Source organism: Varroa jacobsoni, unplaced genomic scaffold (assembly GCF_002532875.2).
Source record: "Varroa jacobsoni isolate VJ856 unplaced genomic scaffold, vjacob_1.0 scaffold_212, whole genome shotgun sequence".
NCBI lineage: Eukaryota > Metazoa > Arthropoda > Arachnida > Mesostigmata > Varroidae > Varroa > Varroa jacobsoni.
The window spans coordinates 29025-49260 of record NW_019213114.1 but is presented as its reverse complement, the minus strand read 5'-3'; the positions used below and the strand labels follow the sequence as shown (position 1 = coordinate 49260).

Below are 20236 nucleotides of genomic sequence, written 5' to 3'. Positions count from 1 at the left end.
CTCGTTTGTACTATAATTATTCGAATTGTTAGCACTAATGGCGTATGATTATATGCAATATATGTATTCAAAAGCATACTGAAAGGGGGAAGACCTTAATTAAGACATTACGTGAACTATGTAAAGTAAAATCAATCACTAGAACTAGAAAAGGTGAAGATAAAAAAAACTAGAGTATTAATGAAAACTGGTCTGAAAAATTAAAATTCAAGTTAAATACAAAGCAAATGTCAAATGCAATGTGGTTCAGCTAGTAAGCACAGTAAGGAAGAAGGATTAATAGAAAGAACAATCAGGGAAGGTGAGAAATAATGGTTTTATGAAGATAATATGCGCTGCGGAAGACAAATTAATATGTGGTAATTTCTGGTCCATAGATAGCTGATTATAATAAACAGATATACAAACAAATATTGTTAAGCCACGTTTCAAAATCCACAGCATGTAAAGCGTCGTCAGAGCTGCTGCATTTAAAAGAAAGCAGTTATTCCATGTACAATGGAATCGATTTATCCCTATTTACTTATTAAGCAGCGTTATATAATTACGCAGTCGAGAAGGTGCTTGGAAGTAGTGACTCGTGCACAATAACGCAATACTAAAAACGTTGAACACACGCCGAAAGCTTCTCTCTTGGGGCATCTTTTTTAACTTAATTAAGCTGAGGGCATTTTGTCTTCGGTAGGAAGTTTTATACTGCAAATGGCTACAACCAAACGGCTAATGCAGTTGAAAATTGGCGGAAATAGGCATATAGCCGTCACCGTATGCAGGGTTGTGGAACGTTGTACTAGAATAGGCCGTACTTGATCAGAGCTCCATACGGACAGCTATTGATTTGCGAGACAAGTTAGGCGTCGAAAATAAAGCGTTCTAGCAAATGTGGGAGTCAGTACGTAACGGTTCAGCTGACATAAAAAAAAAAATGAATATTAGTGACGACAAATATGTGGGGACTGTAAGCGCAGACCAAAGTATTTTCTTTTCTACTATGTAGAGAACAGGGATCTGTTGTAATTTTTCGTCGTTTTGTATAGACTTTGCACCCTTCCGTGGCATTAGAATAGAGAATATGAAACATAAAATGTCAGCGAAACAAAAAAAAGTTTTCCGTACTTCGCAAATTTGTTTTAACCCAAGCCTAATCTCTGTAATTTCTACTGTAGAAGCTTTTAATGGAGAAGACTGGCTGACGTCCTTATGTATTCATTTGTTCAAATATCAATCACTGATCCGTCAACCATTCTCCTAAAAGCTATAAATGGTGAAAAACGTGGTTATACAGAGATTTGCCAAGAGCAATCAGGAACGAGAACAGACCCTTTATCGATCTATACGATAAGGCTGCTGCTGCTACCGTAGATAGTTTGCCAGGAAACAGTTGACTAGCGCTATTAGATCTGTGGGAAGAGAGAAACACAGGCACAGGACAGGGCAGGGCCGGTGACAACGCTTAGACGGCCGAAAAGGAGACTGATTAAGTTAGGTTTGGTTGCACCACAGCAATATCTCATAAAAATAGCGCCCTTTCTGACGGCTTGTAGAAATTTGTTTCTATAAACCTGCTCATGCACACTTACCTATATACGAGGACGCTTTGGCGGATAATGAATTCAGTATGTAGTTGAAGATTGTCGTGAACGCCCCAAGCAATTAAGAGCATTGCGAATCATATGATTCTCTGCATCAACGGGTTAGATCCTAATGAAGCTCAATAGGGTAGGTACTATTGATTTTAATAACTGGCACTGGGTAACTGGAAATAGGTCTAATTCTATCAGGCGAACTTTGGTTTGGCTTGCAAAGTTCAGATCTTTTTTATTCATAGATTATTTGGTTTGGGTGTGCCCGATTAGTCAATAATAGCACGTTACCTCTAAGCAAAGAGGGCCAGCAAAAGAAATGCTTGTTCTAATATAACGTATGGGAAAGTCACTGTAGGAGTATTTTTTTTTGCTTGTGGAATATTATAAAACTGCCAATTAAACAAGTTATGACTTAAGTGCAGTTAATATTTGAAGTCAAAAAGTGTCGCGGACCGTTGTTTATTTAATCCGTCTTGCAATCACTCAATTATAGTTAAAATTGGTATTTCTATACTTCTATCGATTACTAAGCTCATGAGTTCCATTTCCACCCGTCTAGCAGATATCAAAACGTACCGACTAAGCAAAGAGCAAAGCCGGTATAGCAGTTGTCGAGCTTGGAACATGGCTTCGTTAGATAGTAAACTAAAAAGTAGACGACTCAATTCGACCGTTCAACCGACGGTCGATCCGGTTCGTCTACTTACGTCACTGATGTGCCTCGATTAAGCCGCTATGTTCCCTTCTCCAAAACTCTTTAGTTCCCCCTACCCTAAAATTTGATTCATTAACAGGCCTATAGAGCGCCTTCTTCTTCTCTCAGCCAGGCCTCTGGCGAGCGCCCATTCTGAGATCTGGAGAGATTCACATTCACCACAGTAGTAATAGCGGTCGTATTCTGGGCTTGTGGCCGACCAGCCAGTCGTTTTAAGCATTTGTTCGGTTCAGTGACAAGAGGTTGGTCTGAGTGCTGTCCCTAGTTCTCGTACTATGTGTGAGGGCAGCACTCGCAACCAGCACACTTTGACGAAGTGGGGCAGCGGACGACTGACAGCGGTGATACAGTATAGTATAAGCTTTTTAGACTACTAGGCTTTCCATGCGCACTCCGCCAGCTGGAACAGAATGAAAGGGTCGCTAGCCGGCATACATAATGGTTTACCATACGATCATGATTGTCTTTTTCTTCGCCCTTTGATAATTTTTGTCCGGATACAGCAGTTAAACATAGGAACGTAGAACTGACTTAAGTCAGTTAGTGATAGTGTGGTAACTGGCCCATGAGGTCAACGAACGAAGTAACCCACTCACGCTAGGCTTCCATCATTGCATGCACCTATTGGCTGATGTTCTTGTTCCTATCGCCTCTAAAGTTGGACGAAGCCGAGTCCAGTAGAATCCTACTCACTCAAAATGTCAGTCTGACAGATGAACTAGTTTTGCAGAGCTAGCTAACGGGCCACCCAGACGATTGGAGAGCACAACGACGTCGCCGAAATAGGCCAGATCACCAACTGGAGAAAACGTTTGGCTACCGACAACCTTGCCGTGCAAGCGAGGCACGAACACTTTCCATATAATAATAGTAGCTATGGAATAATCTGGGCAATCCGAATTAGTGTGATATTAATAGCACCTAGTATACACAAAGCTACATCTTTCGAAAAAGCATACTAAGTACCGCGTAGACGATTTGTTTTCTATGACGCACTCATTTCTTTATCTTAGATATACGTGTAAAAGTTAAGTTTAGGCTCCTATTCCTAAAGATTACCTATTTAATGAGCTATACAAACGATATACCTGGCTGTCCGGAGCTTTGTAGAAATGTAAAAATTTTCAATAACTTATTAACGTTCAGTAACAATAAGACACCGCTAATAAACGAAATTTAGTAAGTACTAAGAGCACTGGCAGCCCTCGCCTCATGCCTGTCTTGTCGCTAATTAACTTACCTAATCGAATTCGTTTAGCTTGTTAACTAAGGACTAAAGGCCGGATACCTGCCGCTTGCAAAGTGAGCTGTTCCTTAGCAGTATCATGGGAGCCGCGTAATTTAAGATCGTCGGCGTATAATTTCTATCCTAAATATAAGAGGAATCACGTCTCTTATATTTAGAATCCCGGGGGGACAAACTATCTGTTTCTAGGATAGTTGTATTTAGAAAAAGAATTGAGCTTTGTTAATATTAATTGAAATTAATTTACCTATATTCGAGCCTACACCACGTCTGTGACCCTCTAGCTTATCGGCAGATACCTCATAGTCACACCATCGCGGAAACATGCGAAGAAACGTCATCAATTTCGACATGTTGCTACCGCAAAAATCCACAAGAGCCCAATTCGCCGAATTTATTTCAAAAGCGGTCCAGATCTGCTGTACTTCTAGCACAATGAAAACTAACTGGTTCGGTTATTCATTATGCGAAGACATTGGGCTCCTAAAATCCTCAGGTCATCGAATAAGCAATAATTACACACAACAAACAACTGAAGTGACAAAAAAATATTACTGCACGTTATTTAAAGTTATTAAAAAAAGTTAAAAGTATTTGTCTATCAATCGATTCTAACATTCACTTAGCATGACACAATGACCCCATCTATATATTGCATCTCGTGCAAACATACCTGAAGCAGACTAGTACTTTATATCTTTCCTTAGCTTAGTACACAGTCCTTAGGGGAAAAAAGTAAGGAAATTGATTGAAAGAAATTAAGAGGTTTACGTTGCGGCGGTGCGATGAATAGAAATCATCGTGCCAGCTGTAGCGCAAGTATATCTGTTTAGGGCAAGAGAATACCCTGACAAAATAGCAACGAAAAAAATTACTCTGAGTTTAAGAATAAGAGGATTATGTTTATGGAAGTTATCGGAAATCGCGAAGTAGGTGCTTTACGGATTACTGAATCACTAGTAAAGCTCTAAATGATTTAAACCGAACGGACTACTTGAATTTGCAATCTCACACGAAACTAGGTTACAGGATTTTTAAAAACTGCACATATGGTCCTGGATAAAATCCCTGTTGAGCAGCATGATCGATTCTAACGCCTTTTTTCAGTTCTCCAAAATGATCTTTTATACAAAATGTTTTGCGCCATGTTTGTGAACGGCAATTGTGATGATTTATGATCTTCATCTCATCAGGTCGAAACGTGAAGCAGTCCATTTATTGGTTAGTGTGTCCAGGCCTTTGATGTCTCAAGGCGCTAAACATATTGAACCATATCGTCCTGTGTTGGCGCAGTGCTGTACAGGCTTAATATTATTTTTCTACCCTTTCGCGATTTGGGTTGTGTGCCATAGAAAGCAAACAAATTAAATTTCAATTGAGTAATCAGCTGGTCCATAGGTCTGTGCCATATCTTTTCGTACGAACCGTAACAGATAGAGTCGTTTAGTAACACAAGGGACATCTAACTTTATAAAGGCCTGTAGAATATCCAAAGTGGTTAGGTATCCAGTATGGAATACTATTTTAAGGTGAGATTAAATCTGATTATAGAGGAACGAGAAAGCGATAGTAAAAGTGTTAATAGTAAGTGCCGTAAGCTAAAGCTAAGTGGAAACATATCGGACATTCTAAACTTCAGAACTAGTCGTGAAGTAGCAATAGACGGACAAAACTGGCATTCGTACACACATGTTTGTTGCATAGGTTAAACTGTATACATCTATGATATCAATGGTTTTTTATTTCCGCATAAAGCTGCAACTAATAGCACTATGTATGTGTTGGCAGATTGGGCCCCTATTGTCGGCCAAATATGGCCCACATGTAGAGCAACATGCGAATGTATTTGTTGCGAGGTATGGGGCCGAACTCAGCCGCCTGACCCGCGTCAGTTCCACTGTCGTGGGTCGTAGGAGAAGTTCAATGCAAAGTAGTCCGTCCGGTCTCATATCGGGTGGTGACTGCTGAGTTTTATGCTTTGTCCTAAAATGTCTGTATCTTCCCCTAACATTGTAGTGCTATCCGTAAAATGATTAGGTGAGAAAAAGGCCTTGAATCTTCGTAAGAGTATGAAAGCCGTAAATAGAAATATAAACGAGGTATTATTAGCCAAGATACTGCCAAAGCTAATATCAAGTTATAACAACAAGCGACTCCATTTTAATATATAGACGTCAATAGGTGACGCCAAATCTGTCAAATACAACGCATGCTAACACGTATATTTGATAAGCGATCATCTTGAATGCGCGGGAATACAAAGCGCAAATGTAATACGCTTAGCGGGATATCGAAATAGATGTCCTATTACTCCTGTCAGCGGTGCATCGTATTTTAATATGGCGTCAACGTTATTCACGGTTTAATTGACGGACACTTACACCGCAGTGATCTGCGGTAATGATAACCCTATGTGTTTCCTGCAAATAAACTAAATTGCGAAACCATTCTATCTCTGTATTCGCCATCTTTACCAGCATTCAAAGATGACCAACTTTGGATTCAGATAGCTTTTATATAATTTAAAGCCTTAATCGTCCTGTGGATTATAATCAAATTGCCATTTCTGAAACATACATAAAGCAACTTTAAATTATTAATGATTTCACACTAGACAAGGATACTACAAAGCTAAGCAATAATTGTGCTGAGTGAGAGACAACCATAAAGGACGCCGAACACAAAGGAATGTTTTTTTTTTTTTGTTGCAAAAATAGGACTCTTCGTGCCACTCGACTGTTTGGCTTTAGACGTAGCAAGTAACAGAGAAAAATGGTCCCAGATTCGTTTGTGAGCCCCTAGCTGACAGCTAACGAAATACACACATTTTACTGTATATGTAGTGTAAACACAAAGGGACGTTTGCCTGCTTTGAGAACACCGTTACAATACAGAATAACATTTCCATAAAAGTAAACAGTAGATTCATTTAGTAAAGAGTATCGGTGGTGTTCGGAGGTACGAACGATACCGATCAGGGCAGCTATCTCGAATAAGGGCTAACTGTTTTTGTCTCTTCACGACGATCGTGCATTGTTGCTTTTTACTACGACAATCCTTCACGAGAAGGCCATTACTTGGTGAGCACATTTCCTCCTCTTTACGGCAGGAACTTGTAGGACCTGCGTGGATTCGTTCGCTCGGTCGTGACTGGCTCAATCGGCGGGAAAATGGAAAACTATTACATGGCTACAATCTAAATGGCAACCGGAAGATAAACGTCAACAGAAGTACCTTCCTGCAACTACGCACTTCGGCTGGGAGATCCCTTTTCTTCTAATCTAAGTACGAAACGCTTTCGACTTAAGCCGAATGTGTAAGTTGGTTCGTTTTAGGGCTCACATAAGTCTTCTATAGGATAAGTGTGTAAGGATGAGCAAAAAAGAGAGCTTTAGCGAAGTCAGCGTCTTCATTTTAAAGCATGTTGCTGCTGGCGGCTGTCGGCAACAATCTATTCGCCGGGGTGAACCCGTCTGGCATGCGCCAAAACTTCACCATACATCATGGGAAATCGTATCAAGACTGGCGCACAGACATCTAAGCAGCCACCGTTGCTGAACAAAGACAACCATATTCAAAATAAAGCTCATTACATTTTAAATTTGTTATGATAGCTGAGAGTTGTGATAAGGTAATAGATGAATAATAAATGTGCCTGCTTATCTGAAACAAGTATCTTTCAACAGTGATTCATATAATTATAGTTTTGGACCATAACTCTCAAAGTTTATAGCCGTTTTCAGCAATCGCTTTACAAATACTGTATCTCTTATATTTGTTTCGACTCAGTGTTTCATATGGTTTCACAGGAAAAAAGCCGAGATGAATCATGCGTGGCCTCTCGAGGTCACCGCTGCGCACCGAGGTTAGCCGATTTGGAAAAAGGCTTCAAGCATATTAATTGCATTCCGTGCTGACAGTTTGTGCGAGCATCATAATTACCATCAATTGAAAACACTCTTTGCACTTCTCCTACAGGCTGCTACTGAGGACGGCTCCTCATATCGGCAATAAGCCCTCACGAAAAACAAATGTCGATCCATACATCTCTATCTATCTATAGCATCTCATCATCACTACCCGCATACGCTGCGGTGCTTATCGCTCGACAGTCTCCCAGCCCTTTCTTGCTTACAGACACACTGGAGAGGACACACATGTACCAATCATTTTCTTTGTCGCTAGATGCTCGTGACTGAGGCTGTTGATTGGTCTGCTAGCATCCTAGCTGAAAGGTTACGGTCAACTGTATACATACGAGTGTAGATACACACTTGTATACCACTCTCACCACTGTAGGGTACCGTGTGATATCGATCAGCCACGAGACGTTACGCCTAAGTGGTTTCGTCAGATCATTCTGAAGATAATAATAATACCGTAATCGTAGCGTTTGTTGCGAATCAATAATTCAAGTTGGCTATCTTAAATGGGGGTTATTTTTAGCAAAGCAAATAATCACAGATCCAGTAATTTAAGATTTGACCGCAAACGGTCTAAAATAATATCTAATAGCCTTAAATAGCGAGCAATTTCTAACTCGAAGTATTATATATGCTTAGTAGGAAAGAGCCCACGAACCAAGGCAGAACAATAACCCCATCTATAGCAAATGCCGCGCTACTATAAAGTTTCGATATTAAGCGCCATGCAGGATGGCGCGCTTTGAGAGGGCATAGAACGTATGATATCGTTAAATTCGCTGAAAAACATTACATTTGCCGTTATCGAGTTACTTCTTCGTAAGCGGTGTGGGCTTGTGAGAAATAATACACTACTGGGAAAGACGGATAGCAGTTGTAGCTTTGATAGTTGCAGGGGGCAGCGCATGCGGCACTAAACGGGATCGGCCAGTCTCTTTTATAGAAAGTAGCCCATAGAAAGCAGCCCGCTAGGAGAACTGCGGATGTAAGATAAGGTTCGTGCACAACCACGTCCGCCCCTTAGATTGTTGGGCAGAACCTCTGTAGCTGCCAGACCCATTGAGTCCGCAATGAATGCCATGTATTTGGACAGTAATTTACGCGTGCAATAAACGTTTCTGTTCCTTTAATTGCGCAACGCAGGATATTTTGTGTAGTCAAAGGAAAGGCGGTGATTGTTGACGAATTTTGATCGCACAAAAGTTCGTCGCGTCAAAAAATGCACGCCTAGTTTAGAACGGGTGCTAAATAGTGTACATATTTTTCTGCACACGTAAACAGGCACTGAACCTTTAGCACCCTTAGTGCATATGGCATCTTCGATGGCAGCTTTTATTTTTGGGATCTCGAACGCTTCCTGTCGCTCTGTTAATAAGCCAAATTTCACTCGCCTAACGTAACGGCCCCATCTGAAACTTGTCCTGAAAGAAAACGTTATTTTTCCTCTCACGACCGCTTTTTATGTCTTCGTTGTGGAATCGACACGCATGGTGAGATTCAACTTAGGAGTTTCAATCCACATAGATTAAATCGATCCGTAACTTACAGCAATGGCAAGCTTCTTCAACAAATATGTAGATCGTCAAGTGTTACATTTGAAGGGAAGGTACCATTGACCAATCGCAGTTCATCTGGTTCTTTCACAAAAAAAAAACTAAGTATCTTTGATTTATGCCTATTATCCAGTACCGGCAAATTGTCGTGTCTTAAGGAACCTATCTATTAAAAACCGAAACCATTTTTATTCGCATAACCGGAAAACTCTTTTGAATGAAAAATATGACTTTTATTATGTTCTGAGTCTAAAAAGTTTTGCTGTATCTCTTCACGAGAAAGCTCACAAGTCCCACAGAACGCTTAGCATGGACGGAAAGGTAGTTGCCGATTCTAGACTACTTAGTGTCGTACAAGTTGCAGATATATTGCTTGTACTACATATATGCTCATTATTATGATAACAGCCAGCGAATATGAGCCAAGATATTATGACTCGATTGGCATGTTTGGCCTCGAAATTTTGCCACTAAGGACCCTATCCTGACAGAAAACATCATATCTAGTTGACACTAGGGGATAAGTAGACTAATTAAGAAGCGTTCGGCAAGCCTGAGCTTTGTATATGAAACAGGCGGTATAGTATAAGCATCTTATATATAAACGTTTTGGGTGATATCCTTTTATGTTAGCCATAAACCTATTTAAGAGGCACACAGCTATTAAAAAGGTTGTGGATTTGAAGCATCAACAAAACACGTACAGTCTTCCGCCTCTTCGACCAAGTCATTTCGCCAGGTAACTCTTTATACCTCAACTTATAACCTTATTTCATTTGTTTTTTTTCTCTCCAATCAAATTAGAACTGATTTTAGTCTTTCATAATGGCTATCCTAACTTAACGCCTAATGAGCTCGATGATTTAAACGAGTCTGACGTCAGCTATTAGGACAGTCTCCGCTCGCGCAGGTTCTTTTGCAAAATATTCGCTGTTGTTATCGCTATCATTCGGAGCGGCTCCATAGCTCTTCTATTTTACCTTTTCTATAGCTTCGTACACCCTTGTATTTGCAAGGCTCCTGACAGCCAAAAGGAGTGGTGCTGACTCCGGGCTTCTGTATGATGGGCAACTTCTGGTGGAAGCAACTTCGTTTGTGTGCTTCAAAGTATAGGGAGGGAATTAGAACTAGGCGACGGGATGAAAAAGAAATGGAGAAATACGCGGTGGAGAACACAGACGACACTGGTGACAACTTTATGGTCTTACGTGCACTAATAGAGCCATGAATGCAAGCAGCATTTAGAAGAAGGCAGTAGCATATTTGAACTTGCCGACATTAGATTGGGGTACAGGACTAATGGTCGAAGAAGGCTCGCGTGGACCAAGCGTGACTATAACTGCGATCGCGCGATAGCTGTCGCCATGGCGGTAGATCCAGTACCGTTGTCTCAGCCATAACAGCCGCCTTGGAACTGCCAGCCCAGCATTCGCCTGGACCCAAAAGAGCGACGGCCGAATCCGAGTGGATTTGGACAGAGGACAAAGGTTCCTTTCTAAAACGACCACCATGCGCGCAATCACGTGGCGAGCGCTGGCAAAGCAAAACAAGCAGCAGTACTCCCATCTGGAGGAGCGCGGCCCCTTTCCCTATGGCTCAAACGTCGTGACCGCCAAGCCGTTACAGGGAACTGAAGAAAAAGTGCTGAATGGCCGAGGAAACAAGAAAGGACTGAAGGAAAGACGAGCGTGTTTAAAATTAATTAGCCGGCTAGTAACCTAATATAGCAATTGGCAGTCACTTGCAAACCTCTTGTCAGACCCACAGACTTGTTCGTATTCCTAAAGACGTTGAATCGGATCACTGCCGCTTCTACTAATGTAGACGTTTCCGTCTGCGCCGTTTTATGGTAGCATAAGATCGCTGTTCGCACCACTTGGTAGATATTTTCTAGAGCAATTCAAAAACGCAATGGAATATTGATTGAAGCTCCGTTCTTGTTGCGAAACAAGTCGACGTCTACTATCTCGTACACAAACACTTAGTATGGGGCGTGCTAATAGGAGTTACGAAATCGATTCTTATCCGAGACGCAACATTCTTATACAGCATATGCCCCCTTATATAACCCATGCCCAATCCTGACACAAAAACAATGCTCTACAGTTAAATTTCTCTGTAGAACTTTTCGTCTTGGCAGAAGCTCTTCAGGAAAAACTATACAAGCCGTCGAACTACTAGGCCATTTCGTATTTTCAGGACTTTTCCTTACCGGCCGTTTCGAGTAACCATCCTTTTTGGGTAAGCTATTTATTTAAAACCATTATTATCAGCACCACGGCTATACGAGTATATAATGATTACATACGATATTATAGTACGGCTATATGCTATAGTATAGCTGCTTAACGGTTGGCTTCTTTAACTTGCTGACCCAATTAACATTAGAGCTATGGGAATTTCAGCCTGTCTGTATATTCAGCACTTTACTGTTGCAAAACGACGAGCCAAAGCTCTGGCATACACCAACATACATTAGACTAGCATATACGTAGGCGTTCGACCTGAGCTGGCTTGAATGGGAACCGTCAATATCTAAAATCCGTAATATACGACCATAATGCTGTGCATATATTGAATGTGGGAGGAGTATTGATACGATGGCAACGTTGCATAATGGGTTCAGTTTAGCGTGATCGTTATCGTTGAGCCACGACCTGATGACTGGTCATTGATGGGCCGCTTCTAAGTTTGAGTAAAGAACCATCTATTCGTTATATACCAGATGCGTGTTCACACAACATGGTGCCCTGGGACGAGTCTTTATCACTAATACATACCAACAGAATGGTATGAGTCAAAAACTCTATGCCTATGAAAGGGCTTAAACTTTTGTAGACTCACATCTCTCATCTGAACGCCTAGGAAGCCCCACATTGAAGTTTCTTCACTTTCACGTGTTTAGTGACACACAATCAGCTTAATGGCGTCACATGTATATATACATGGAGATGGTGAGTGTTTACGTGATCGGTTTACGAGACGTTCCATTTGCCTGCTCTTCGACCACTGTGCGAACTATGACGCAAATTTTTTACTCGTACTATAGCTCATAGCTCATTAGTGCCCAAGAGGTAGAAATATTTGACAGAGCCTTTCATAAATTTTGATGTATTTTAATGATGTATTTAGTGATTGTTGTATACACTCTGACAATGTTCATTGATATGGCGGAGCTGTGGGTCATTTGGATTTTCGAAGAACAATCACCTTTGGTATTAGATTCCAGGTGACACCTTCAAAATGAGTGCTAAGTTGATCGATAGTGAAGTTCCGCAAATATTACCTTCGCTGAACGGCCCTTAGCACTATCAGTATGAATTACGAGGTGCACTGAAGAAAGTGTTGTCGAAACTGTATTGCCTTTTGTGCTTTTTGATGGCTTGGGACCTCTGAAAATATACGCTAGACTTGGACTTCAGTTTTAATATAGACATGTGTATACAACGGACAAAAAATGCAAAAAAGCCCTTATTAGTCTAATATTATTGCCAGGTAAGCTTGTATTAAGAACTTAAACGATTAAAGAAAATCGCTTAGGTATAATGGCGGATCGGGCACGGTAGCTAAATCTGTACGGTTAGCCCTTTCTGCATGGTAAACCCGACGGACATGTACAAGTATACCTTCATTCATTAATGGTACGTAGCCACGGGGGTTACTAAAGTAGCGTTAGGAAGGCGTTACAACATTGGCCGGCACTACCCGGATAGGTGTACAAGAGATCTGCCGCTGTGTATAAAATGGCTCAAGTTGAAAAAATGTGTGAATATGAGTATTATTCAAATATCTACCAGGCTAGCTTACGTGTAGCGCCAAATTTCCTTTTGGTTAATAAAATTGTCATTGAAATACTAACAGAAGCACGCGTTGCCCGCATGTAACACCCCATGATGTTTTGTACTTACCCAAGGAGTAATGTTCCCAGTAAAATGTACATGGCGGGATTACACAGCTTTTGTATATGTACACCTGAAACAAACGGAGAGTGCGAACACGAATATTAGCAACAAATGCAGATAGGCTCACAGAACAGAACGCAGAGAACAGATGCATTATTATATTTTAATATAATAAATATAGCCCATCTGAGCAATCTGCAACAAATTGCCTCTTATCTCCCACCGTGGAAACGTATGTATTACAAAAAAAAAACGTAGTTTGCTTCGAACCACTAAATACTTGAAGAACAACTTTTTTTGCATTAAACGCTAATCTATGCCCATGAATTTGACATCGATGTCGATCCTGCACTGAAGCAAGATGTTTTAAAATGGCTATTGGAAGAGGGCGTTTCTCAACAAGATAGATATGTGTACGTGGAAGTTGTTACGTATTTTTTTCATGACATTTCGTCGTTCATGTTGAAAGGTAATGGTGAAAGTTCGAGTAAAAAAAAAACACTGCATTTTCATTTTGAAGTGTTACACTCTGGATTTATTTCAAAACCGCTGACAAGCAAGAATGATCGAATGCGGAAATATCAGACCGTCGTGCTAAGATAAAAGGACGTCTGTTAGACACTGATCAAAGAGTGAAAAATCAACACAGTCGTCGTCGGCGGCGGCGGCGACCTTTCAGTAAATGAGGGGCAAAAAGGTTTGCGCTGCTTATTCAGTTTCACGTAAAACGAAGACCTAAACGGTTCAAGATAAAGAAGAGTGACATTTCGAGCTTGTTCGTAGAAAACACAATATTGTTAGAGGCACACGTCGGTCTAGCATGCCTTTACCAAAAGAGAGATTCCATATCAAACGACGTTTACAGGGGAATGTGATAAGGCATGGAATGATGAAGTTGATATAGACTTGTTCTTCTGTGATACTTTTTGTTCTCCCGCAGCAATCGGTGCCCCATTTAAACGCACGGCGCATCATTGTTGTCCACGCAGTTTGTGTGCGCAGGATGTGAACATTCAAAAGCGTGGTTATACAGGATGATTCTAATTTAAGGAAAGTCGCATCTCGGACAGCGTAACATCATTTTCATAAGCCACAATAGTCGGGCTAATGGCAGTTCATCGCGGCCTTCGAAATATGAGTACAGTAAGTCAAGAACTAATTATGGCTTTTTTTTTCGCCCGCGATAATTAAACAAAGATATCAAGCTTCTATCGGCTTTGCCTTGTACTATCTTAATGTCCCAATTAAGCCTTTGTCCGTTTTGGTAGGTCTTCTGTCTAGCTCTACCTCCTACTTTGAGATTTTCAAAGATGGGCGTAAGAGCGGGGTAAAAGGGAAGAAGCGACGAGGAACAGATCTTGTACATCTTAAGTATAAAAGTTACTGTTTTCAAACTTTTCTTGCAATCTCCTTTTCTCGCCCAATTTCCGCTAGTTTTGCCACAAGCTGAAACTTTATGCCATCCTAGCCAGCGGGATCACACGATTATTTTCCACGGAAGATAGTATGTCTACAGATTACCTTTCATCAATACAGCCGCACATTCGAAGATTCAGTGTACTTTTAGCTTACTCGAGCATAACTGTTGTTGAAAACGCTTTCGAGGTGTGAACACATTAGGCTATCATCATCTTCACCCCGCTTGTGATGTTTTGCCGTAGAGCAATTATCTGGGTAGAAGGGCGTGTAGGGGCATCAGTATCATGTTTGGAAAAATGAGGTGAAATAATGAAAAAAGTAGTATCTCTTACCACCCGTAACGATATAATGGACTCTGGTGCAATATGCTTTCTGATTTGGTATAGCCATTATATCTAGAACATAGACATGGGCGCGCATCTTATACTAAGGGAACAAAAAGGCACTGACTTTGACTGTGCTCCTATCGATGCCTGCTGCTGCTGTTGGTATACTGTCTCGTATATTCAATATCGTCAGGCAAAGTGGTGGCCAGCGGCGTTTGCGTATCGTGTAGTCACCCAAGCGGCCATGAGCATAATAAACAACACTACTCCTAGCTCGCTGCTGAGGATAGGTGCTCCCCACGCCGCCTTTCCCGGTCTCCTCTCTGGTCGCAACACCGCTAATCATGATACTGGAGACTGTGTAAGTAAGGCCTAATGCTACACCAAGCTTCTGCTGCCAGCACCACTATTACTACTGCCAGTGCAACTACTTGGTTAGTAAAAACAGTCCTAGCAGCGTGGCTGGCCTACGGGGCAGGACACACGTCCCCCAGTTCGAGCTCGCCTATGTCGCGTCGCAATCGTGATCAATATAGACAGGGTGCAGTCCCTATATATGTGAATCACAAATTGGCTCTAACATTCTGCGAAATGCTAAGCGAGCATCCTATGGAAAATGATCAAGTGACGACAGATCATTAGATGCAGCGACATCTGCTATTGACACTCGGTTCGGAAGGCTTTGAACGGCTTGCAGTATTTATTATGTACGTATTTGCACATTCAGGCCCTACGAAATAATAGTACATATATTGGTTAAAGGACGTGCGACAAGAAAGTGTTTGAAGGTCCATGTAATGATTATGCTGGAATCAATCTTCTGGGATGATATCACGTATGAGATCGCATATCTAATATTCTATCCAGCGAAACGGCTCGCTTCTAAATTTCGACTCGTCTAGAGTTTGTGGTAAAGAAATGTTAAGACAAAAACAGGCCCTATATAATTTCAACTGGTTTCTGGGGAAAAGGGGGCTGATATCTGAAATGTAAACAGCAAGTACTCTCAGCTATATCCTTGAGGCTCAAGATGGATGGTGTTTATTGAGGCGCCCAAGATCAGTTCGGCAAACAACGGAACCACCCGGGGCGATGGCACCGCCTGCTGTTCGTCCGTATCCTGCAGAACTCCTCACTGTGAATTAATTTTAAAGTTCCGTGAAATGTGCTAGGACTTTGTTTGGCTTCACACAACGGCATAGTAGCAAACCGACTTGCATATTTTATCGACTATATATCAAATCGTAATTTGATTATATCCTTTGGATAGCATAATCCTTTTCAAGCACAGAAAGCTCAGCACAGTTACTTATGCACTACACTCACTATATTATGATCAATGGCGTTGCTACAGCAGATTATGAACACTCACGCATTTTATTGTCGATATTTGTATTGGCACTCAGGAAGTTCCCAGGCTATCCTCAGTCACTGAACACAATCGGCCCTGGGGATTCACTAGTCAGCGCTGCATTTTGCGGCCGGACAGCAGGAGCAAGCTTTGGCAGCTCTATGTGCTGAAGTTGCCTTTCCTGTTGCCGCTGCTGCTGCTGCTGCTGCTGTTGGTGCTGCTGCTGTTGGTGCTGCTGCTATCCTGTCGTTCGGATGCTGCTGCTGCTGCTGCTGCTGCTGCGGCGGCGTTTCTTCGCTCTAACTGGCGCCTTCGTTTTAGCTGCTGCTGCTGCTGGTGCTGCGTAACGCAGAAGGCAGGCTGTTGTATAAAACAGCAGTGCTTGAGGTAGGACAAGCGATGATATCCAGCGCGGACGGTTGGAACTCGGCCACGGTTGGTGACGCGTTGAATGGCGCGGAGGCCGCGGGGCACCCGAAGTGCCGTCGGCCGGTTGGCAGCCAGGTCGACTGAATCGGCCGGTGGCCAGATCCGGAGACTGCGCCGGGCCCACAACCCGGATTAAGGAGTAGCCAGGAAGAGTCAAAGCAGAGCCGCAACTACAGCTGGCGGGAGGAAACGAGCACGGCTGTGTCACGCCCCGACGCGCGCCGCGGGACACCGAGCGGGTCTCCACCGCCGCCGCCGCTGCTGTTGTTGCGGCTGCCTCTTGTTGCTACCACCTGGTTCTTTTGTTGTCGTTGTTGGCCTGCAGAGATCCGTTCACGGTGTGCTTGGAATTCAGGACTTCGATTTCGGCTCACGGTTTCAAACTTGTGTCCTCTGGAGCAAAGTCTCTGCTAATATCCTGCTGAGCGGTTGGTCTATTATCGGCTGTGCTGAAGCAGGGGGCCTTTGCGTTGAAGCAGCTGCCTGGCTGTCCGTAGGGCGCGGAGCGCTGGGGCGCGCAGCGCAGCCGGCGAGCGAGCGCGATCACCACCGCATGGCGCCGGGCAGCAAATCCGGTTCCAGACCTGGAGTTATCTTACGAACGGATTTTGACGACATAGTCGCACTTGATACGAGAAACAATGTCAAAACATCACAACGTGTGTACGGACCTTAGAAGTGGATCGCGAGAGGGGCCCGGAGGAGCGAGAGATCTTCAAGAAAAGGCCCTTTAATGAAGAACGAGGGAGGGGAGGCCCTCGCAATCCTTGTAGCGAGGATTCGAGGCGAGGGCCGACTGTTTCGCACGAAGCAAGTACAACTCTACCAGTCACTCACCGATACACCAGTTAACGCACCAAGGCACGGTCACACACAGCAGAGTGTCGTTCGGCGCGCGTCCCGTGCTGTCATTACCTCCATAGGTAAATCACTTGTCCCGACAACGACCGCATAGCCTAAACGGTGTTGTAACGAACAGGCGCGTAGTCCCCCGTAGGGAAGGGTAACAGGAGTCCACGGTGGCTGAATGTGGTTGAACAGAAGCACAGCACCCGCCGGAGGGAGAGGGTCGGGGAAAGGCCGGGGTGCAACAGGACAACTCGAGTGACGCCATTGTAATGAGAGGACACCTCAACCTCCAGGCGGCTCATTTTTACAGCCAAACTGCCAGGAAACATACTGAGTTAGGACATTTTCTTGTTAGTTAGGACATGATTTTGAGACTGACATATCGCTCACCTGTATACCGCAGACAGCCAGGTAGCTGTCGCATCGGCACCTGCACTCGATTCAAACCGTCATGCTCAATATATACAAACCGACTTCCTTTTCAAATGCGTAGAGTAGAGCCTTATTGCTGTCTGTAGAAAGCATTCCAGATTTTAATCCAAAAATATAACCTGAACTCACATTCTATTGCCAGCCAAAAGTCTCCCTACTTATTGTCGGTGACAGGACGAAGGGTAGGTGCTCTTTTTGACTATCCAATTCATAGATTCGAACAAAATCGGCATTGTCGCCGGAGCGTTCAACCAGGTCGAACAGTTTCTTGGCCCAGCAGCGTAACGGCTTCGGAAAGCCGGTCTGGCTTTTCAATAGCAGCAACTTTACGTCCCGTGACATAAGCCGGTGAGAGGAAGCGTAGGCAGGCTCTCTGCCCGTCTGCTTCCCCGCTGCCAGCCTCCAAGTAAAAAAGAGGCAGGTACACAGAGAAAAGAGCACGCAGGGGTGGAGCAAAAGAGTTTGAAGGGCTCGATGGGCAAAAAGAGATGAGAGAAGCAAGGGAGCGGGTCGTGGTTTCGGGCGGCGTTGGTAGCTTGAAAGAAAAGGCAATGAGCACATGTTCCAGGTGATACATCCCAGTGCATGTCACAGGGTTTGGTGGGGATTTCTTGCCATCGAATGGGCGTTAGAACTGGGAGCAGAGCCTGTGAGTGCCTGTATATGGCCGACTGTCCGGGTGATACCAGCACACAGCGCTCCCTTCCCTTCGACTGAAGGCTTAGCGTGCGCTTTCTCATGAAATCCGTCAGAATCGTTTGGCAAGAACCCTTCAAAGCACCAAATCCCTTCCCGATACTAACCCTCTTGCTGCTACTATTCCTTCCAACCCTTATTTGTTCCCCACTTTCCGTTGGGACAATTGACCTATCTAACCTGTCTCTCCTTGTCTGTCTGCCCAACGTCACCCTGCGTCATCTCTTCTTTGAAAAACGGGATCTTAAGGGAAAACTAGAAAATAGCTTTTCCTGAAAAGAAGGGCGTTGGTCTTGGAAAAAGAATGCACGAGAACGGAAGGACTGGCAGAAAGACTGCCTGCGGGAGTTTGTCGAGGCCGCGCTACGAGGTGAAAGTCCAATAGGTACAACCACTCAACGTGTTGGCGCCTAAAAATGTAGACACTCTGAGCGGCTGTCTGAATATTTGGAAGAGGTATTCTCGTGTAATATTAGTGCATACAGAAGCGTTTACATCCAGTATGGCGTAGAACTCGCTCTTAACGCGCGCAGTGGCAAATATATCAACAAAAGGATAAGCGTTGCCAAGTGGCATAACATTTTTCCAGCGGGAAATCCACGCACGCGCAGTCTACCAGCATAGATACATTAGAATTCTCAAATAAAAAGCTTTATGCAATCGTTGGTAAAAGATCGATGCTCGAACCCTCGCTATATGCTGACTCTGTAATTTGTCGCACATGTCCAATCAAATCAGATTCAACTTTCGATTCACTTAAACAAATGAACAGCGGTGTAGAATATACGAGAAACAGAGTACAAAAGATACGTTTTTTGAATTACGGCTTACGTGGATACCGAACTTTAGTACTATATGAAAGGACTCGCGTTAAATGCAAGGTCATGCGCTGAACAAATGACCTAACGGAAATAAGATGCGTTGCTCTCTGGACAGAGGTAACTCGCTAGCATAGATAACAAGGATGCTTTTCTTTTTCTTTTCGAACAGCACCCAGCAGCGTTTTGTTTCGTTAAGAGAAAGTGGGTCCATCAGTGGTTCGAACAGAAGAAAGATTTGCAGCTCATTCTAATCAGACAGACAGGCTAGGTCGCACTTGTGGGCGACATGGCGGCAATGAACAGGGGAGAAGAGGGGAGTGGTTATATTGTCGTTAGAGCGTACAGGTGACTGCAAAAGTGGGCGGGATCAACTCGGTGGAGATCCAGATGATCAGCTTGAAGCAGCAAGCAACTCTTGGGAGCTGACGGGCCTTCTACTTCTTCTTCTGCTCACCCCGCCCCACAGGGATCCTTCCTGTAGTTCACCTTTTTTTCAACAAAACTCCTACCGTCAACGAGACACGTCCGTGTTTTAAATGGTCCACTCGCACACGTTGCTGTTCTGCGTTCGCATTACAGGTCGCTTTTCGCTCAAGAGGTGCTCACTTGACTGCTGCTTTTGGCGCCAACCTCTCGCTGCTACCGTTGTTGGGGACGAAGCAGACGGCAACCATTGCAGCCGAAGGGGGTGATTGGCCCAAGATGAAAACCGAAAGCAGAAGTGCTGAGTGAGTGCACATACGTATGAGCGGGATAGACAAATACCGAACAGTGGGACAGAGAGAAAACGGGAGAGCAAATACAACGAAGATGGAGAAAGAACCCATTGAGTTTTATGTTTCTCGGCTTCTTTCTATTCCTGGTTCCTTTATTTGTCGTCGTTTTTTTTGTCGGTGGCGTCTTTATGGAGCCCTTACGGCATCCTCCGTCCTTCTTTTTCCTGGTACTCTACCTCATTCTCGTTTCATTTATATGTTCGCTTGTTCAT

General features: G+C 43.4%; 1 protein-coding gene across 4 annotated transcripts in view; it reads right to left on the bottom strand.

Annotated features, from left to right (window-relative positions):
• Positions 1-20236, bottom strand: part of LOC111273669 (glutamate-gated chloride channel) — an 80269-nt gene that overhangs the window by 57290 nt on the left and 2743 nt on the right. For 2 of the 4 annotated variants that reach the window (XM_022855499.2, XM_022855494.2), the window contains exons 1-2: positions 16043-17016; positions 12932-12995 (exon numbers count right to left, since the gene is read on the bottom strand). In XM_022855499.2, coding sequence (XP_022711234.1) covers positions 12932-12995; positions 16043-16046 — 68 coding nt within the window. In that variant the 5' untranslated portion in view covers positions 16047-17016. Of the gene's footprint in view, positions 1-12931; positions 12996-16042; positions 17018-20236 lie in introns of those variants that run through there. The other 2 variants (XM_022855493.2, XM_022855495.2) reach the window with 2 other exon arrangements.